Source organism: Folsomia candida, unplaced genomic scaffold (genome assembly GCF_002217175.1).
Source record: "Folsomia candida strain VU population unplaced genomic scaffold, ASM221717v1 Fcan01_Sc047, whole genome shotgun sequence".
Classification (NCBI taxonomy): Eukaryota; Metazoa; Arthropoda; class Collembola; order Entomobryomorpha; family Isotomidae; genus Folsomia; species Folsomia candida.
The window spans coordinates 155,005-176,831 of NW_019091239.1; the positions used below are offsets into that span (position 1 = coordinate 155,005).

The window sequence follows — 21,827 nt, forward strand, 5'->3', positions numbered from 1 at the left end:
GGGGGAAGGTGGGGAGATCAAATTTCTTAAAATACGTTTTTGAGTTCGTAGTACATCGCCTCAATGAGATCCAGTTCAATGGAATCGGATGGACCTGCCAGAAGGATTCGGCATCACCAAATAGTGGAAAAAATGATGCAAGCGTGGCTAAAAAACTAAATTCTGCACTTTACTTCCACTTCGGAATGACCATCACTCTGGCTGTATTTAAATCCCCGGATCATGAAAAATGGTCAAAGTTAGAGCAGAAGGTATGGTCTAAGCCTCACAGACGTGTAGAAGCTTTAAAAAAAATCTTTGACCACAGAATGATACACTTTGTCCAAGGATTTAGTGCGTGCACCAATCGAAGACTGGAGGCAGCGTCTTCAGCGCTGCATTAATGCAGGGGGAGGAAATTTCAAAAACTAAAAACTGTTTTCTATTCAGAAATTAACTGGCTTTCCATTAAAATTAACTAGAAGTTTGTAAAGCAAAAACTGTTTAAGCCACAGCGTTTTATTTCACTCCCAGTTAGCTTGGGCATGCTATGTACATACTTTTACCCAATACCTTTGATTAACCTTTCAGAAAAAATTGTACATATACTGCAGTCCAGTATAATTTCCCAGTGTCATTAAATGTCATTTTTGATCAACGAATTACCAATGGAATTATTTGTAAGTTAAGTTACAAAAATTACAGGATGTGAAGTCGCGCTACAACCCCATGCATGCAAAACCATCAAAACTATAATAATCCTGAATGGTTTAGAATTATCAAAATAAAAATCAACTCGGTTGAATTTTGCGAAATTTTCGTAATTCCAATAATTCTCATAAATACATTTCTAACCAAGTCTATTATTTAAGTTTGATAGCTTGAAATTAATGTTCAGCTGGGTTGAATACATCCGGGCTGAGAGCTATAATTGCGAGTCGCTGAAATTATGTGCAAAATCGTGTTGATTTGTGGCCAGAAGGTCGCAGAATGCTGCTCTGTTCTTCTCAGTCTACATTTTAGTACACACTTAAAAATAGTGTTCCCGTTTTGAAAAATAAATACATTCTGGATTCTAAATTAGATAAATTATGCTAGATCCAGCCAGAGTAAACTTCACTCTTTATGAAGTTAACGTTACTCTGGATTTAGACATCCCGGGTGAAAAAAATAGTCAGTCACCCTGACTTTTGACTGAAAATTTTCATTCACTTCGTTCAAATTCATTTCATTTCAAGTGAGTGGACTTCTTTTCTTACTTGATGCATGTATCTATTATGCAGAGGGTGCAAAATGAATGGAGTGAAAAGTCCTGTTGATTCAAAGTTATTCATCTGAAATGAAGAAATCTTTCAGTCATTTCCATGGAAATGACAGGAAATTAATTCACTATCCTTCATCGTAATAATCCGTCAAATGAATGAAAGTGAACAGGTACGGGTTTAGTATATAGTGAACGTAATACAGAATTCAGAGTTTGTACATACCTATTTCAAAAGGGGAACACAATTTTTAAGAGCGTACTGAAATATTTTTAGTACATACCTTTCAATTTTTCGGAAATGTATTCAAAACACTTCCCTCAACTAATCCGGCTAGCCCTCCTGCCGTCCGTGTTTCTTGGCGTGAACGGAGTATATTTTAACGGACAACGGAAAATTTTCTACATCGTGAAGTTTTCAAAATTTCGAGTGATCCTTTCAGCCATAATAATAATGCTATTCTTCGCATCATTTTTTTGTGGGAGAACCCTTCAAATATTTCTGTACAAAGGGGGAAGCAAAAATAAATATTTCCATGTGTCCTTCGCTTTCTCGTTCATTTTTATCTACGGATCGGCCATGCTGGTTTTTACGAGTGTTTTTCAAACTCGCATTGCTCAAGGGATGACGCAAATGGTGCGATACTGCTTAAATTTTGAACGTAAGTACTTAATCTTGTTATTTGGTTTTAAACGGGTGTTTTTCTGACTTTGAATCATTAAAAAATAAAAAGTAAAAAGGAAAATATCTGCGTAACCAATTTTTAACGGGTGTGCAACTCATTATTAAAAAGGCTAAACTTGGTATTCTATTTACATTAATTCCAGTAACAAGTATAATGAAGTAACAAAAGCGAAGTACTGAAAAATAATCTGCTAAGTAGAACTCAAGCGAGATTGATTGATTTTATTCATTCAAAAAGCTGGCGGAAAAATACATAGATAGATGAAGAAATCGCCCGCAATAAGTAGCTTTCTTAAGTCGAATCCGGAACTGAGTCAATATTTTCATTGGATTCGAAACCGAAACTGTTTAGCTCGTATTTGACTTACGAGGGAACCTTTTATAGTGCCCGGAGCTCCCAGCATAACTATTATATACATTCGACGTATTTTTTAATACTAGTTCAATGATGTGACAAAATCTCCGTGTCAAAATGACATTTTGTCAAGTGGTGACGATTTTAGTGACGCGCGGAACAGTCATTTTCCCCATGCTTTTAGTAGCGGAGATACCCGTTCACCACCCGCTCCTCATTCATCTCACTGAAATCTCAAGCCATTTGCTCATCGAGGTCACTGGCACCTAATTTAATTGTATTTACAATATAATTGCAATTTATTTACTGTTTATAGCTTGTCAATATTATTCTTTTCCTTTAAAATATGAGTTTAAAAATTATGTAGAAAAAAATGCTACAACTTTTTATGAATCTAATCAAGTGGAGGGATTTGTTCGTCACAGATTTCGAAGTGGGCGTCAGAATGTTGTAATCTTTAAACTCGACCGGAAAAAATAATATTGATAAATAGTAAATTATAATGATATTGCAAGGGTAGTTAAGTTAAGTACCAGTGTGGTCAGTGATTTGAAATGGGTTGAAATTTTAGAAGTGAGATTAGAAGCGTGTGGTGAAAAGAGTACCTGCGCTATTGAAATCATCGGCGAAAATGACCGTTCCGTGCGTCACCAAAATCGTCACCACTTGACCAAATGTCATTTTGACACGGAGATTTTGTCACATCATTGGACTTGTATTAAAAACTGTGTCTAATGTATATAGTGTATATGCTGGGAGCTCCGGGCACTATAAAAGGTTCCCTCATTAGGCATATTTACTATGTAAAACAGGGATTGGAATCGGACGCTAATTCGTTCCGTTTACTAACAATGGAACCTTTTTTCAAGCTACACGAGATAAGCTTAGTGACATATGCTAAAAAATCAAGCTAAAAATTAGTAATGACGTGGTACTTATCTTTCCGTTGAATGGGCACTTGGAGGTCAGATATTTGAGGGCAAAGTTCACAGTAGCGGCTTTTTTTTTCTCAAGCGGGCGAGCGGAGGAGTGAAAATTTTCTCCTTCGAGGTCACTCCGCTCCGCTTAAAAATTTATACAAGAAAACACCCTTCCTTTATTCGCACAAAATTACTATACCTGGTTTGCATAAATCAAATGTTTAAAATTACCCATGTTCCATATTTATAGTTTAAACCCAATCAATAAAGGTAACAAAAATCAGTGCATTTTGCGATGCGCATTCTTCCCATTTTCGGCGTAATCAATCAATATGCATCACGAATGGGTCAAACTTATTCTTAAAAGGTAAAATATTAACGGGCACGATATAATCGTCAATTTTCGAAACGGTCCTCTTCGGTCCGCCCGTGACCCGGATGGTGTGATCACTTCCGGCATAGTATCTCATAGGGTTGCCGCGGGTAGCGAAAACGCTACCCGTTACCCGACCCGCTACCCGCAGCACAACTACCCGTACCCGCACGGGTACCCGTGCGGGTACCCGTTACCCGCTACCCGTTATGAGAATTAATTTAAACACTAACCAACCTTCAGAATTAATTAAATTTAACGAATTATTTGCTAATTTGGGATGTTCAGTAGTTTGAGATAATGCTGTGCAGGTTACGAATGCCATAATTTGCTAGATATCATTAGATGATTCTCAAACCAGACTTTTTGGCTTACAATGCAACCTTTTTCAAGCTATGCCAGGATTTCTTAGCAAATTATATAAAAAAAATTAAGCCAAAACTTATGAATTATCACTGATCTTTCCGTTACATTCCCTTTAAAGAAAACTATGGGGGGGAGAGTTCAAAGTCCACCATCAACCATGGTCTTCGTCCAGTGGAGGCAAAAGATGCAGATCATTTACTTAAAAATTGAACTTTGGCTCCAATGTTTTTCTTTAAAGTGGACATTCAACGGAAAGTATCACACGATTCCAAACTTTTGGCTTTACTTTCTGATATTCTCGCTAGACAATCTTCGTGTATACCTTGAGAAAAGGTCAAATTTTTAGTTTGATTTTTTAAACTTTGATTTCAATGAAGTTTTCAATAAAAAATTGTCTACGAATAAAATTTTTGCTTTCAGTCGGATTGAGGTTTTCACCTTCAAAGCACAAATTAAAATCTCGTCAGTATAACATAAATAGACACTAATACAGGACAAATTATTATTGATATTTTAGGCTAATTATGCTTGAGAAACAATAATTTCTCTGCATTTTCGGGATGTGATAAGCATTTGAGGCTGCCGTAGGCTTCTGTGACCTCCGAATAAACACGCTCGCTATAAACGCCAGTTGCTGGCAAATGGCAAATTTTGAAATGGATAAATAATAAATTGTCACTTTTATAGGTAAATGGACTAAGTTGCTGCTAACTTTCTTTGTGAACTGATTTATGTCGAAAATTAAATAAAAACTGAACTACCCGTTACCCGTGCGGGTAGTTCTTGCTACCCGCAGATAACGGGTACCCGCAAGAATCGTGCGGGTATGCGGGTAACGGGTACCCGACCTGTTACCCGCGGCAACCCTAGTATCCCATCGAGGTTGTGTATACGCTGTACAACGCGGCCACAATGGCGTTCCACACCGCGTCATAGTCATCCCGGACAAAACCGTCACTTTCCTCCATGAGGTACTTGGCCTCCTCCTTCGTGACGGGTAAGTAGGACGCGACCGAGCTAAAAAGAGGCAGCAGGTGTCTTCCGACCGCGGTGGTTTCGTTGGTCAAGAAGTAAATCTGCTGGCCTCCGCCGTCCGGGTCGAAGCCGGAGGAGAGATACACGAACGCCGTGAACCAGACGCGACCCACGTTGTAGGTCACGCACTGTCCGGGGAGGAGCGTTTCGGTGAAGTAGTACGTGACAGCGACCGATAAGCCGGTGCTTATCGGGATAGCCGCCTCATTGCAGAAGGTCGTTTGTGTCCCGCCTATGGAAACTGTGGTGTTAAATATTAAAGGAATTATTATCTAATTGAGTCACTTTACATGTATGGAATGTTTACACAGGTGGAAATATATTTATGTAGATAATATCTACTAGATTTATCCATACCAACGTGTAATATGTGTGCATAAATATGTATTTATGTACCTCTTTTTTTCTAATGGACCCAATATTTCTGAAACTTATTTAGAAGCAATTGTGTAAGTGTAGGCGTGAAATATTCATGTATGTAATGATTGAAACTATGACAGCAAGTTTCTTAAATATTTTTATTTATGTAATTCAGCTGTGGTGGACTGGTGAATGTAACGTGAAGGAAGGATGGTTTGAGTAGTAATCCCACGTTGGAATTAAAACTTTATATACTTTACTTATGTAAATACACACGAGGGATGTGTGCGCATATTATCCGGCATTCGTGAATAGTTGTTAAAATTATGGTGTGACCGATATGAATACTTGCTTGGGATATTCTAATTCATAGAGTGCGATTACAAAAGAAAGAAACTTTTGGAACATGTATTTATTCATATGGAAGAAAAATTGCCACTGAATTGAAACGCCGTGGTTTTGTAGTCCATGCGATTAGCTACCCAAATCAGAAAACCGGAAGTCGATATCTCGACTAGTTCCAAAATGAGAACAAAAAATCGGGAACAACTCGCAAAAATGATTTGCCACTACTACGTAAACGTGTGCGAGCGTGTCCGGATAATGGTTAATAGCCACTTCGAAAGAGCAAAAATTCCTAATGGGGCAATTTGCAGAGTTTTAGATATGTATGAGGGGAGGAGGAATGCTGAATTCAAAAAATAAAAAAATCGTCCTGCTCGTGCAGCGACCCCCAAAGTGATACGAAGACTTCAGCAGGAATGCCAAAATGACCTTGGGATATCAGATGGTAATTTGGGCTACAAATTGAAAATAGCAAAATTAAGTTTACATGACATTAAACATACGAAGTTGGGGGTCAAATCCTATAGGGCGACACCTGTACCAAAGTACAACCAAGGTCAGCAAAAAAGAGCAAAGCCCAACTCTCGGCAGATTGCTGAAAAACGAGTCAAGCAAAACATGCCCGTGATTATGGTCGTGGATGATGAGACCAAGTGCTCGATTGATCCAGATGAAGTCCCTGGGAGGAAGTACTACTTATGTACTAATAAGAAAACCTTTAAAGATTCCTTCAAATACACGCCGAAGTCAAAATTCCCCACACAGCACATAATCGGGCAAGAATTGGACTTATTGGGGGACGTCTCAAAGCCATTCGTGACCACAGCCACCATGACCTCGGAGAGATATCTGAACGATTGTGTAAAGAAGATCTTGATCCCCTTTATCAATAATCGTAATGTACTTTTCTGACCGGACACAGCAGCATTTCATTATTCAAAACTTGTTCTGGACTACCTGCGGTCGAAAAAAATCGATTTTGTTGCAAAAAAGGAATATGCTCCCTACGTCCCTCGGGCAAGACCAATTGAACGATTTTGGGCATTATTCAAGAGAGAATATAGTCGTCGAACAAAACCAGCCAAAAACTTGAAATGATTCCGTCAGATTTTGTCACGCACCTCAAAGGAGGTAGCGAGAAAGAGTGGCAAAGCACTTCTGGGGACCGCGAGACAAAAGATTCGCCAGATAGGAAGGATGAGGGTCTGTGGACCGTATGAAGCAAAAAATTGAATGCTAAGGACCTTGTTCTTAACCCCTAAAAATATCATTGGAATTAATTAAGTTTTCCGGATTTTACAGGCTTTTTTTCAAAAGTTTCTTTCTTTTGTAATCGCACTCTATGTAGATACATAGACACTGGAAATATTTATTGCTGCTCGTACATTCAATATTCATAAGCATGTACATATGTAGATACGTATATTTAAGCCCACAGGTGAAATATGCGACGCCATCTATTCGTCCATACCGTTGCATGTTATTCTACGTGTTCACAAGAAAATCTTGTGCGCCACACCCACTGGCTCTACGGACTTGGTTTTGGTCTCAAAAAAAGCTCCAGAATGTTCTTCGTCTACTCCCGGATATAAACATTTAAAAAAGTTGCTGAAAATGTTTGAGATAATGTATCAAAGTTTTTAAAAAAGATAATTTGCATTTCCACCAATTAAAAAAAAATGTTTATGTCCGGGATTAGAAGAAGAATATTCTGAAGCTTATTTTGAGACCAAAACCGAGTCTGTAGAGCCAGTGGGTGTGGTGCACAAGATTTTCTTGTGACCTAGTTCCTAGTTTTTATTTTTCAAACAGCTGGCATTTCAACAATTGTGGATGGATTTGATTCATTGTTTTTTAGAAATGATCTGAATGAGTTATATTTTCAAATTTCTAATTGTTTTGAAATTTAAAAAATTTCACGCGCAAACGACAAAGGTCACAAGGTCAAATCTCACATAGCCCCATAAACTGGGTATCGTTGGAAAGGTCCTGATGAGAGGATTAAGAATATATATACTTTATGGGGTGTAGGACCACCCCCTGATTATTTAGAGACCGATGAGCATTATTGAGTTTTCCTCGATCTAGTGCCATGTTAGCTCTCAATCTGCTCCTGTGTTAACGTCTGTATACCTGCAAAACCAAAACTCAAAAATGTTCACTGGCCTCTAATTAATCAGGGGGTGGTCCAAGACCCCACAAAGTATATATATTCTGAATCCTCTCATCAAGACCTTTCCAATGGTACCCCATTCAGAGGGCTGTGAGCCTTGACCTTGTGACCTTTGGCCTTAGTACATTCAATTTTTTGACCTTCGAAAAAAATCAAAATTCTTAATGAATCTGAAAATACAACTCATTGGGATCATTTTTCAACAAAAATGAAAAAAATTCATCCAATATTGTTGAAATGCCAGCGATTTGAAAAATCGTTAGTTTTGTAACTTTCGTCAGTCACCCGTCCTCTTAAGAGAGAACAATAATAAAGGCTCAGAAGTATTACATATACATATTTAAGAGGTTCGAGATGGCTTCACTTTGTTGCCCACTCCATGGCTTCTGTTACGTGCACAAAATTGAATTACCATTTAAACACAGTGAATTCATATTTCCCGCCCAGAAATGACAAAACTTTCTGAAAAAAGTCAACCAAATTCCTTACGAAGTTCACTAATTCTAACAAAGTAAAATATCAATTTATCAAAAATAATTTGTGTCATGTGTCCCGTCTGAAATGTTTCCGATAGATTCTGAGACGATTTACATGTGTATAATATAGATATTTTTGGAGAAACCAGGTTTCAGGCGAATGACATGAACAGAAATGCTTTATATACTTACATTGTGTGCATAGGAACGTGGTATGTATATATGTGCCTACATACATATGTATTTATCTCACGATCAGGGGACGCGTTTTAGTCTTATCAGTTTTGAAGCCCATCTTATTGGCTTTGATCTTGCGAAGATAGTTTTTTTTCTGGGTGCAACCCTCACGGATATGTTGGGGTTTTCCGTAAAAGTTTTTTCATGTTTCTCGTCCGTGTTTTGGTCTGTTGGTGGACAGGTCGACAAGGCAAAATTTTATATTTTGGATTTTCACGATCCTTATATCTGCATAGTGTATGATGAATTTTGTCCGGTGCATCCCTTGACGGATAAAGTGGTCACGAGCCCTTTCCCGACCCGAGAAAATCATTTTTTTGCGTGAGTGGCAAACTAATTTTTCCACCTGCTTTACATTTTGTGGTGTCATTTTCTAATGAAAAGAGATAATCAAATTCTGTTTTCGGTTTTATGAAGCTAATCCAATTTGCCAATTTTTATGATTTTTACATATGCAAAATTAACTATTAACCGGTTGAACCAATAGGGGGAACCTTGACACGTAACTTCACCGACCAGTCCATAGTTATATAGATTACTGTGTCGTTGAATTTAAACCAGTTTAAATATGTAAACCGATTTCTTTTTTACATGCGAATAAAGGCTTAACTAAAGTACCATAAATCAAATCTATATTATAAGCTGGAAATGTTTGTTGGCAACGGAAGTGAAAGTAATTTTCCGTGACGGAAGTGAAAGTGGAGAAAGTGATTTGCATATCAACTGTTTTGGAAAGTTGATAAGTCAGTTATCCAGGACTTGCTGGTTAGCTTATCAGGAAGGGAAGTTAACGGACATAATTAAGTGCGGTTGTCGCTCTGCTGGGGGGAATAATTGGTTGTATCCATTTTGGCTATGGTTATCGCTCTGCTGGGGAGAAGGATGGGTGTGCCCCCTGGGATAGGGTTACCATTCTGCTGGGGGGAGTGGGAGGGCGTGCCCCCCCTGGGATCTGGTTATCGCTCTGCTGGGGGGAAGAGGAGGGTGTGCCCCCCTGGGATAGGGTTACCGCTCTGCTGAGTGGAAGAGGAGGGTGTGCCCCCTGGGATAGGGTTACCGCTCTGCTGAGTGGAAGAGGAGGGTGTGCCCCCCTGGGATAGGGTTACCGCTCTGCTGGGGGAAGTGGGAGGGCGAGCCCCCCTGGGATGTGGTTACCGCTCTGCTGAGGGGAGTGAGAGGGTGTGCCCCCCTGGGATAGGGTTATCGCTCTGCTGGGGGAGTAGGATGGCGTGCCCCCCTTATATATGGTTACCGACGTTCCGTTCAGGTCCATTCATTCAGGCCCGTTTCCAAACCAGTGATATGCCTGTATGATGGGAGGGAGAAAGGATTCCGTTCCCTTCATGGGTACCCCACATTTACATTGAATTGTTTAAATTACAAGATAGATTTACGTAGCTTCCACATAAGGGAGTGGAATTCCCTTCCTTTTCCCTTCCCTTTGAATATACTTCAGATGAAATAGCGGAATCTTCACATCAAGGGAAGGGAAAGGGAATGGATTCCGTTCCCTTCATGTGTGGAATAAAGTTATCGCTATGCGCTATGCTGGAAGTAATAGAGGGGTGCCCGACATTAGCTAGGGTTTGTCGATTGAAAGATGTTACACCCGTTTCACGTTCATCACAAATTCCTTTGACTTACGTCGGCGACAGAGAAGTTCAGCTTATAATATAAATTAAAATATTTAATTGGTTAGTGTTTTGCAAAATTCCACTCAATTTTCATAAAAATCAAATAAGCTCTCGCCCGGCGGGAGACGGGCTTATACGCTAGTATAATATAATACCAATACTTATCTTAAATGCCTATCTTTCCCACGAAGCAAGTAATAAGTATCATCATATAAATATATAAATACTAGAATAGATTTTTACGTCCGAATTTGCAAAACAATTTTGTGAAATAGAATATTGACATTGAAATAGAAGACTTAAAGTATGTCCACTCTAAGAAAAAATACCGGTATTTACCTATGGCAAAATAATGAATACAAATTTTATTAATCCAAATTAAGCGATTCAGTAAAAATAATTAAAACGATGGTTAATCTTAAAAATTATGAAAAAAGGGTTTCCTCTGAATTCCTTCCTATTGTTAATTCAACATACACGTTTATGTATATATTTTTTCTAAATTCGCTTAAACATAAACGACATAAGACTTAAGGGGAGCTCCATAAATTATGTAATGCAAAAATTGCGATTTTCCGACCCACCCCCACCCCCTTTAACATGCGTCACATTATGTGGCCCACATAGGCACGCAATTATTTGAACCTTAGACCCCCTTCCCGCCTCTCGGGTTACGTAATTAATGAACGTCCCCTAAGTTGTTGGTATTTTTCCATTTAATCTAAAATAATGAGCAAGGAGGGACGAATGTGTCACTAATTCTGTAAGAATGTATGCGACCTCGTCATGTGACCATACATATTTTTAAGGGTTCACACAAAATAAATAAATACATGTAATCGAATTTGGGAAATTTTAACACCATCCCGGACATATCATACCATGTACTAAAATTAACAAAGGAGAAATGTCGTTTCCTGGTAATCAAATCCATCTTCATTTCATGGATTGATCAACCTCATAAAATGTCACAGTTTGGAACTCTTGCAGAAATAAGGTGATAAGTTTTTCATCCGAGTAAATATGCATGTAAATACTTGTACACACGCTCCGGAATACAATTTGCGACAAAAATAAAGATTTCTTTCTTCTTGAATGGGTTCCAGGCAAGGAGAACAAAGATGGCTGAGTTAATTTGACCACTCATTTTATAGAACACTAATTGTAGAGACTTTTATTACAAATAAACACATATTTGTTTTATCTATGTACATATATTAAGAAATTATGAAAGTAAACGTCGTATTTTATTTTATTCACAAAACAATTTTTCAGATGTATTTATTCTGATTAAATAAAACTCATACATACATTTATTTAGGTTGTATGGACGTCTAGGCGAAAATATTGACATGTATGATGTAAATACACAAAATCATACCGAAATATTTAATTTATACTTAAAGTGGATAAAACTAAATAATTTAAGCAAAGACCTATGGGGGTCATAAATAGTAATTCATAAAACCAATTCAATTTCAAAGGAGGACACATTAATTTGAAAATAACATGAAAAATCAGTTACAACGTTTACCCACGCTACTTAGCAATCAATCAACACGCATTATAAACGGTTCAAATTTTTCCTTAAAAGGTAATATATACACGAGAATGTTGTAATCGTCAATTCCTCTTATGGCCACCGTAGGCCCACCCGAGACGCTGATTTTGTGATTTTTTCCGGCATACTAGCCCGTCAATTCTGTGTACTCGCTGTCCAACGCGGCCGATATGGCTCCGCTCACTTTGAACAAATTATTCTGGACAAAGCCGTCCCCTGCGGCCATGAGATTGTTCGCGTCCTCCTCCGCAACGTGTATGTACTTTAGAACGGGTTGTATCGGAATGTCAAATTGCCCCGTGAACTGCGCGCCGACCGCGGTCGTTTCGTTGGTGAGGAAGTAAATCTGATTAAGTCCGACGGGCGCGTCGTAGCGGGCCGAGGAGAGAAACGCGAACGCGGTGAACCAAACGCGACCCACGTCATAACGGACGCACCATTGGGGGAGCAGCGTCGCGGTGGAGTAGTACGTGATGCCGGCCGATAAGCCGGTGCTTATCGGGACGGCCGCCTCGTTGCAGAAGGTGGTTTGGGTGGCGCCCATGGTAGAATCTATCTATGAAGTAGAATTAGATATGAACGTTATTTAATTTAAATTTAGCGCTAAATACACACACATATATAAGATAAGCATTTGGTGTGGAACACATTTTTAATCTAGCTGTACTCTTTGGGGCCGTACATAAAGCGTGTGATCGATTTGAGGGACGTTAGTTATTTTGACCCCTATCCCCCATGTTACATACATGTATGCCCAATGTTAGAATTAACATGGGAATGCTAGGATGGCCTGGCCCTTCTCGACTCCCCCCTTCCCCTCAAATCGATCACGTGCTTTCTGCACAGTTCCCGTAAATATTCAATGTGCTTTAATGCATGAAAATTTCTAAAATTGCGTTAATTTCATTAATATTGAGATAAACGGAACTTTTAATGGAAATTTAATTTTTAATACTGACAAACGTTACATAGAATTGAAAAAATAGTGAACTAATTTATTGTAAAGAAGAAAGGACAAATAAAGCAGCAATTTTCTTTTCAATTCGATAGGTTTGTAGTACAAAAAATTAAGTTTACACTTTAGAAATGTTCATTTAAAAACGTTTAGTGGGGGCAGAGTCAGGTTTAAAATGTATAATGGTGTTATTCAACTTTAAACCCGCCTGTGTAAATTTATGCATTTAATATCATGCACGTATTTTACATATTTATACCAGGAAATAAATAATACTCAAAATTGTTGGCTTACAACTAATCTGTCTGTTAATATGTATTACCTGCACGTGAGTTTTTAGCTGAAGTTAATAATTTCCGAATTATGTAAGTGTGGAAATTTTGTAGGAAATTGTGTAAGGTGGTTAAGTGAGTATAATTCCAACCTCGTGGCAATGGTGACTCCAAATATTTAAATATGTACTAAAATATAAATTCAAGTTATGTGCGTATGTTGGCAGGAGAGAGGTTGTGTGGCGACTGATCCTAAATATGTGTTATTCATCCAACTTTATAAACTAGAAATGGAACCTTTTCAACCCACACTGGGATTGAGTACATACTTATAGTTATAAATATCAGAAAATCAAGCCAAAAACTAGGAATCACGCGACACTGATCTTTCCGTTGATTGGAGGCCCCTTTGAAGAAAAGGATTGGCCGCAAGGCTCAATTTTTCTCTCCATTTTTCGTTCAAGGGGCGAAAATCAAGGCGTGCGTGTGAATTTTGCCACCAATATTTATCCTCAAAGAGGTGATTCGACCGATAGATAAGTACCATGTTACCCATAATTTTTGGCTTAATTTTTTAACATAGGTAACTCGCTATACAATCCTGGTGTAGCTTAAAAAGGTTTCATTGTAACTTATAATGATACCTTTTCACAATTTGTACATAAAAGAAAAAAAAATGTTATCTATGTTCCCAACTCCAGAATAAGCACATTAAATTTAGGATACTGCTGCGAATGACCTGTGACAAATATGTACTTAAATAGAGAAGCCTGTGAAACAAAGAACAAACATGAGTCATCAGATCACGAGACTTGAGCAAATGAAAATATTAAGATAAGAATAACTTCTTGTGACTCAGAAGTATCAATCGAGAAGAATTCGGTTCCATAAGGTCAATTTTTACTCTTACTCTTACAGTAATTCGTTTTCTTGAGTAAGAGTCTTACTCAAGAAAATGAATCGAATTTTTTTGTGCCGACAAATCGCAATAAATATTTTCCATCAGAAAATATATAACAAATTCGTTACCGAGTGCACTAATTCATATCAAACAATAGAGAATTTTTCAATTTATCAAAAAAACATTATGGCTGCAATGTTTCCGATAGATTCTGAAACGATTTATGTATCCTATTTGTACAACATGACTAGAGATTTTCCCAAAGATCACATGTCAGGCGAATGTCATGAACAGAAACATTGTTTTATGTATGTACGTAGGTTCGTAGTACTCTCTATTCGCATACTGTTGAACTTTTACAGGAATTGAGAATTCTGATAAACTACGGCACTGTCAGTCTCAATTTTCCTCAAATTGTGATGACGAGGGACGAGCGTAGAAGTAGCATAGTTTTTCAGAAATCTCAATTTCTGAAAAAGTTCAACAGTATGCGAATGGAGAGTATGTACATATGTACGTATTATGCATTTATTTAACGACTAGAGTAGAGGCCCGTTCAAGAACGGGTTCTAGGCCCCCAGAGGGGGGTGTGCCCATAGCGCAAAATCCCTAAACTTTAAATAATTTCCAGTAGAGACTTTGTCCCTTGTCATAGCGCATACATGCATCAAAGTGCCCAAGTCATGCTGTATTTCAATTTCCCTGGTTACGGAACAATCTGATTTCCCCCTGTGGGAGTGGCTGGATAGCTAACCACTTAAATTCTCACGTTCCACGCTCCCATTGACTTCCACAAACCCCGTTAACTTTCACAAACCCCATTAACTTCCACAATCCCCTTTAACTTCTACAATTAACGCCAAGCTATCGACGGCGTTGGATTCAGCGTTAAAAATACATTCGAATTGATATGCGACATCACGAATAAGCAATATTTGAACCCCACGGTCACGGGAAGGTCACGGAGGCCTCGCAGGTCAAAACCATTGGCGGCGTTGGATTCAGCGTCAAAAATACATTCGAATTGATATGCGACATCACGAATAAGCAATATTTGAACCCCACGGTCACGGGAAGGTCACGGAGGCCTCGCAGGTCAAAACCATTGACGGCGTTGGATTCAGCGTCAATAATACATTCGAATTGATATGCCACTCGCTGTGGGTGGAGTTTATCAAAGTAAAATAATTAATTAATAGTGTTTATCAAGATCACTTATCATGATAACCACTATTGATGAGTGATGTATGTATGTATACTGCTCACTCACTCAATTTACTTGCACACTGTGTTTATATACAAAGGCATTTAATTTGAGTTTGATGGCAAGTGTACGTACGTGAAAGTCACGTGCAGGCGAAGTTCAGACTCATTGTGCAGACTCATGCAGTAGGGAGCAGCATTTTCATGCATGCAATTCACTCCGCGTCCTTCTTTGTCTTCTCTACGGGGTAACTTGGACTCGATCACAGAGTCAGGCAGCGACTTAACACTAACGCTTTATGGAAGTAGATAAATAAGGGGACGTTTATAAACTATGTAATGTAACACAAAAATCTCGATTTCTTGGATAAATCATTCCAGAATAAATGCATGTGAATCCAAAGCCCAACTACACAAATATGACTCATCAACATATTTATACCGATGTATGTAAATAGTGGACTATGGAGTTATGTACATACTTCCAATCAAATGTACATATGTAAGTATGCATTTATAGATGCTAAACCAGTCTTACTCACTCTCTCACGCTCGACAGCTGAATTGTTTATAAATAATTATTCTACTTTTGCTAATCGTTTACAACCTTTGCTTACACAAGTGCACATTTACGTATACTAATACGTTTCTGAAAAATTGTACACATAAATACGTGAAGCCCATAGGTAAACATATCTGTTACTCAAATATTTACATATCTATGTACATACACTCTAATAATTCTGATATATTCAGTCAGGCAGCCATGCATTTCACGGTATTAAATTTGTCACCGCATGGTATTAGAATTGCTCCGATTAGTACAAATTTGTTCCCGCTATGGTAAAACTTTAATACTGAGCTGATCCTACACAGCTATGTAGGTACAGATGATTTTAATAGTATTAAAATAATTAAATAATGCTTTTTAGTAGACAATCCAAAATTTTCATGTTCTTAATAAATTTCACGCTCTTAATAAACCAGTTAGGAATTATTTATTGTAGCATTATATCCGATTATTAAATTAATACTGGATTTCTAAAAGTGCCTGCATAAATACTTATTTAAGTATTTGTGGCCAACGTGCCCATATGCACATACGAATATGCTAATTCGATTAATTTAATAACACAAATGCATGCATAATTTTTCACCACAGATTCTCCCATGGGGGCGACACAAACGACCTTCTGCAACGAGGCGGCTGTCCCGATAAGCACGGGCTTATCGGTCTGGGTAACATACTACTTCACCGAGACGCTCCTCCCCGGACAGTGCGTCACCTATAACGTGGGTCGCGTCTGGTTCACGGCGTTTGCGCACCTATCCTCCGGCTACGAACCGTGGTTCGGCACCAACCAAATTTACTTCCTGACCAACACCACAACCGCGGTGGGGGAACGATTTTATGTTAATCCGGAAATTTATTATCCCCCGGAATTGAAATACTTACACGTCACTAGGGAAGAGGTCGACTTAATCATCAAGGAAAGTGACGATTTCGTTCCAGATAATTTGGAAACAGTCGAACGTGCCATTTACGACGCTTGGGACAGCGTCTATATCAAATTGATGGGTTATTATGCCGGAAGTAGTCACAAAATCAAGGTCACGGGCGGACCGAAGAGGACCATTCCGAAATTTGACGAGGATAATCATCAAGTGCAAATTTTACCTTTCAGGTACAAGTTTGACCCGTTCCAGTTGCACATTGATTCTTGAGCGGATTATTTATGGGAACGTCCATGTATTATGTACGTTGTTAAAAAAGGCTTATTTTTTAACCTCGCACCCGCCCTTGCACAATCTTACTCATGTTGAACTTAGATAGGCGAACCAGTTACCACTTGTTTGATAACGTAATATATGGACGTTCCATATTTTTTGCAGTATAATGATTCGTTATCATGACAGGAATAATATTTACATAACTAACAAGTGTCAAATTGACACTGTCAATTAGAAGGAAAAGCGAAATAAATTATAAATCATTATTAATTAATTTATGTATGAAGGTATTCATTTATTCATTTTAATTTCGATCTTTGGTGCCTGAATATCTGTAAATTCAAAATTTAATACACCGCCAGCACATTACATGTACAGCGCCGAGGTGTGGCGCCAAACTTGAAAATCTTCATTAAAACCCAATTTCACACCACAAGTTTTGCAGTTTCCTAGGGATTTTCAAAATTTTGGGTTTAAAATGATCATAAAGGTCAAGCATTTAAGAAATATCAGTTAATAAAAACTTTTTAAGTTTTGGCATATTCAAAAAAAATTGTTGCCTACTCCCCATGATTAAGAAAATCTCAAAATTTTGCACAAAATGTAAACAATCATTTTTTATTGATTTCACGATCTTTAACTTCATAAGTTTCCCTTTTCAGTCGTTTTGGTTGATGTCAAAATTTCCCCAATCTATCACATACTTCTTATGAAAAGTACCCAAACTATATGTATATCGGTATCATGACATTTACAGCCACTTATCGTTAAATACTTCTGTACATATCCACGACTAAAAGCAAAGCTTCTGCGACATTCGTCTCAAACGTGGTGTTTCCCATTCATGTTCTGCAAGTAATGATAAATATTTTCAGAATCAATCACAAACATTTCGGCTGGCATGGCACAACAAGTCTCGTGATCTATGATAATGACTCATGGATGGTTCTTTGGTGCTGGAATAAATACATTGAAGTATTTCTTACAGGCAGTCAATATTATCCTATGCCAAAATACGCATATTTGTAAATTACAAATTGTAATTTATAACTATACATACATACGACAAAATATATCTTGGAATAGACTGTTTCTTTCGCGAGGATGCTTTTTGGACGTGGGAAAACAACTTTTGAACACTCATCCATGCCCACTCTCGTTCTGTTTTTCTCTCCTCTTGTTTACTCAAGTCGAATAATTATACTGGAGAATTAATTATAAATTATAACAAATGTTCCAAATAATTAATAAACTTCAACCTTCCTTCTTTAATTTATTATTTTGAACTGGTTCTTATTCTCTTCTGTAGTGATTGGGGAGTGAATTTTGTAAATTATTTTTGGTAAAATTGCATTATTACGGCCTAGCTCGGATTTATTTCAGTGGACTAGCTCGGATTTGGCTGATAATTTTTGTGTAAATACCTATTATGGTCCCCTGAGCAAGAAAATACTTTTTTTTTGCGGCGGTCTCGAAAATTAAAATTTCTAGAAAGCTTCGAAATTTTGTATAAAAATTATTTTTTGCCTCAGATTTTCCTGAAAATGATTTTATAGACTAATTAAACTATGCTGAACAAGAATATGAAGGATTTTTTGAAAAACATTCAATAGTAAAAAAGTTATAAATTATTGAAATTTTGTATACAAATTTTTCTTGGATGTTCCAGAGAATTTCAAGACTTTGTCTCAGTTTCCCACACGATAGGAATATTTTGTGGTAAAATCAGATTTTCGGGGTAAGATGAGATTTCTAGTTTCCAGCACTCCTAGCTAGCTCTCCTAGGTACCACTACTAGCTAGCTCTCCTAGGTAGCACTACTAGCTAGCTCTCCCAGATAGCTCTCCTAGGTAGCACTACTAGCTAGCTCTCCTAGGTAGCACTACTAGCTAGCTCTCCTTTTTCAAAAGCCATTTTCATGAAAATCTAAGAGAAAAATTATTTTTATACAAAATTTCAAAAATTTTTAGAAATTTTATTTTTTGAAACCGCCGCGAAAAAAGGTATTTTTATGCATATGGGACCTTAGGGTATTCACACAAAAAATTTCAGTCAAATCCGAGCTAGGCCGCTATACTGCAATTTTACCATAATTTCTATACCAAATTTCAAAAATTGACAACGTTTTTGTTTTTCGAGACCGCCGTGAAAAAATTGAAAACTTATTTCCGCTATTTTGATTAAATTATAACCCATAAAATGAATGATTTTCGTTCAGATCATTTGTTGTATTGTAATATGATGCACACTTTTCTGTGTGGACGTGCTCTGGTGCTAAGTGTGGAAAGGCCCGTGCACCGCACCAAGTTGAGGCAAGTTGAGCTATCTATCTAACAGAGCTACATTTCTTATCGTGTGCTATACATATACCCTCCTTAGTTTATGTAGAGTTGGATGAATCGCACGTATTCATTTAATACACAGGAATATGTAGTAGCCATGCAGCCTCTCTCCTGCCAACATACACAGAATATAGATTCTACCAGAAGGATCGATCTTATGTATTTGAGTGACGCTTATGGAGGAACGGGAGAGCCAACCAAATAACTCGGTGTACATTTGGCCCACCTCGGGGATGGCCCTCCGCATCATCATCATCGCCACATCTCCTGGCATCAATAAATGATGATGAAAGCACATAGGTGGCGCTGGCACCCCCATTTGTGCACCAGAACACACCATTCTGAGCTGCGTCTCCACAAATTTGATGCTCTACGAGGGTGTGTTCTGGTGCACAAATGGGGGTGCCACCGCCACCTATGTGCTTTCATCATCATTTTTTGATGCCAGGAGATGATGATGATGCGGAGGGCCATCCCCCAGGTGGGCCAAATGTACACCGAGTTATTTGGTTGGCTCTCCCGTTCCTCCATAAGCGTCACTCGAATACATAAGATCGATTCTTCTGGTAGAATCTATATTCTGTGGCCAACATAAATACTTAACTTACGCGAAGAGGGTGGAATTATACTCACTAATCACATTCAATCCCGAAATTATTACTTTTAAAAACCACCAATCAAATACTAATTTGCAGGTAACATTTGCATCATAGTTAATCAATAATTTTTGTCATTATTTATTTCCCTAGTAATACTCCGAACTCGTACAGATTGAGATATATATTAATAAGTATAGAAATTAAGACATCTCGTTAACAATTTATTATTTAATACGTGCACAACTAAATTATGTAAATAGATACATATATATAAATTTTCTCCCCAGATTCCTATGGGCGCTGCACAAACAACCTTCTGCAACGAGGCGGCTGTCCCGATAAGCACCGGCGTATCGGTCGCTTTCACCTACTTCCTCACCGAGACGCTACTCCCCGGAAAGTGCGTAACTTCTGACGTGGGTCCCGTCTGGTTCACCGCGTTCGCACATATCCCCTCCCGCTACAAGCCGGGCCTTCTGCGCAATCAAGTGTACTTCCTGACCAACGACACGACCGCGGTCGGGATGGAGTTCAACTCTTTTCCATTTCACCTTCCTCAACGACCCGTTTTGAAATACTGGCACGTCTCTCGGGACGAGGCGGACTATATCATGGCCGAAAGCGACGGATATGTCGAGGATAATTTGTCCATAGTGAGAAGCGCCATATCAGTCGCGGTGAGGAGCATGCACACGGAATCGAGCGGTTTTTATGCCGGACGTTACTATAAAATCAGGGTCACTGGTGGACCTAAAAGGATCATAAGTAGCTCAGACTTGTCTTTTGGCCAAGCTCATATTTTGCCTTTTAAGGAAGAATACGACCCTTTCAGGATGCACATCAAGGACCGTCTATAAATCATGTGACGTGGAGGGGAGGGGGGTTCAAGGCTGCAATGATATCGTGTCTATGTGACACATGTTAAAGGGGGCGAGGAAGGTTTAGAAAATCGCGATTTGTGCGTGACATAATTTATGGACTTTCCTTAAGTCTTATGTCGTTTATGTTTAAGCGAATTTAGAAAAAATATTATTAAATATATACATAAACGTGTATGTTGAATTAACAATAGGAAGGAATTCAGGGGAAACCCGTTTTTCATATTTTTTAAGATTAACCATCGTTTAAATTATTTTTATTGAATCGCTTAGTTTGGATTAATAAAATTTGTATTCATTATTTTGCCATAGGTAAATACCGGTATTTTTTCTTAGAGTGGAAATACTTTAAGTCTTCTATTTCATTGTCAATATTCTGTTTCACAAAATTGTTTTGCAAATTCGGACGTAAAAATCTATTTTAGTATTTATTTATGTACATGTTATGTACAAAAGGTGATTAGACATGGTTTGCACAAATTCACAATTAAATCACGAGATGGGTTTTCGTTGGAGAGATTTCTAGCATTTTTTATGTGAAAGCCCATATCTCAAACTATAGGTGAACATATGGTGAACATATCCGGTTTTGTGCACTCTGGGTCATGAGGCAAGGTCAAATTTGGAGAGGTATCCTTTTTTAGTTCTCCAAATCAGTGTTCTTACAAAATGGCGTCGAACAAAATATTTTTTTCTAAGGTCCTGATGCAAAAATCGCCATTGCGACTATTTTTAAGGGACTTAGCATGCCTTTCACTGTATAAAAACACTTTTGTCTCATGCTTATCTTTTAAGTCCATTTTGTAGTCTAGATTCTTACTTGTCCTGATGGAATGCTCTTGTGAACGCAACTCCTTCACTTTTAAGGCCCCCACATTTTAAGACTTTGATGCTAAAAATCCCTAAAGTTGTTTTTATCCAACGTACATATAGTATATTGCACTGTAAGTAGGTTGACAAAATTTTGATAAGTGGTTACACCCCACGGACTTAGTTTTCATCAAACCCTATAAATTTTTTAGAAAAGCTCCCGTCGTTATCCGGGTCGAACTTCAGAAAGAATTTAACTAACCAAAACGCATTAATTTAAACATCTTGTCACTTGTACCTTGTAGGTAGAATAGTTCTGCAGTAGGGGACACAAAAAAGTTATTAAAATTTATTTTCAACAAAATTTGACCATTAA

General features: G+C 38.0%; 1 protein-coding gene and 3 long non-coding RNA genes across 4 annotated transcripts; 2 read left to right on the top strand and 2 right to left on the bottom strand.

The window, feature by feature from the left end:
* Nucleotides 1-3,243: 3,243 nt before the first annotated feature.
* On the bottom strand, nt 3,244-5,538 carry LOC118433313. Its single transcript, XR_004833312.1, has 3 exons — nt 5,371-5,538; nt 4,833-5,215; nt 3,244-3,650 (listed from the first exon to the last, which is right to left on the bottom strand). It is a non-coding gene; the product is annotated as an uncharacterized LOC118433313 (long non-coding RNA).
* A 5,878-nt stretch (nt 5,539-11,416) lies between these two features.
* Nucleotides 11,417-13,288, bottom strand: LOC110861955. Its single transcript, XR_002549113.2, has 2 exons — nt 13,038-13,288; nt 11,417-12,316 (listed from the first exon to the last, which is right to left on the bottom strand). It is a non-coding gene; the product is annotated as an uncharacterized LOC110861955 (long non-coding RNA).
* Nucleotides 13,289-15,598: 2,310 nt separating this feature from the next.
* LOC118433341 lies at nt 15,599-17,096 on the top strand. Its single transcript, XR_004833329.1, has 2 exons — nt 15,599-15,777; nt 16,254-17,096. It is a non-coding gene; the product is annotated as an uncharacterized LOC118433341 (long non-coding RNA).
* A 2,616-nt stretch (nt 17,097-19,712) lies between these two features.
* Nucleotides 19,713-20,966, top strand: LOC110861921. The gene is made up of 2 exons (XM_022111057.2): nt 19,713-19,859; nt 20,051-20,966. Exon 2 carries the CDS (start codon nt 20,057-20,059, stop codon nt 20,618-20,620), a length of 564 nt encoding a protein of 187 aa, XP_021966749.1. The 5' UTR covers nt 19,713-19,859; nt 20,051-20,056; the 3' UTR covers nt 20,621-20,966.
* The last annotated feature ends 861 nt before the right edge of the window (nt 20,967-21,827 follow it).

Coding starts and splice junctions, on each gene's coding strand:
- LOC110861921 (XM_022111057.2), top strand. CDS start 20,057: ATGGGCGCTGCACAAACAACCTTCTGCAACGAGGCGGCTGTCCCGATA.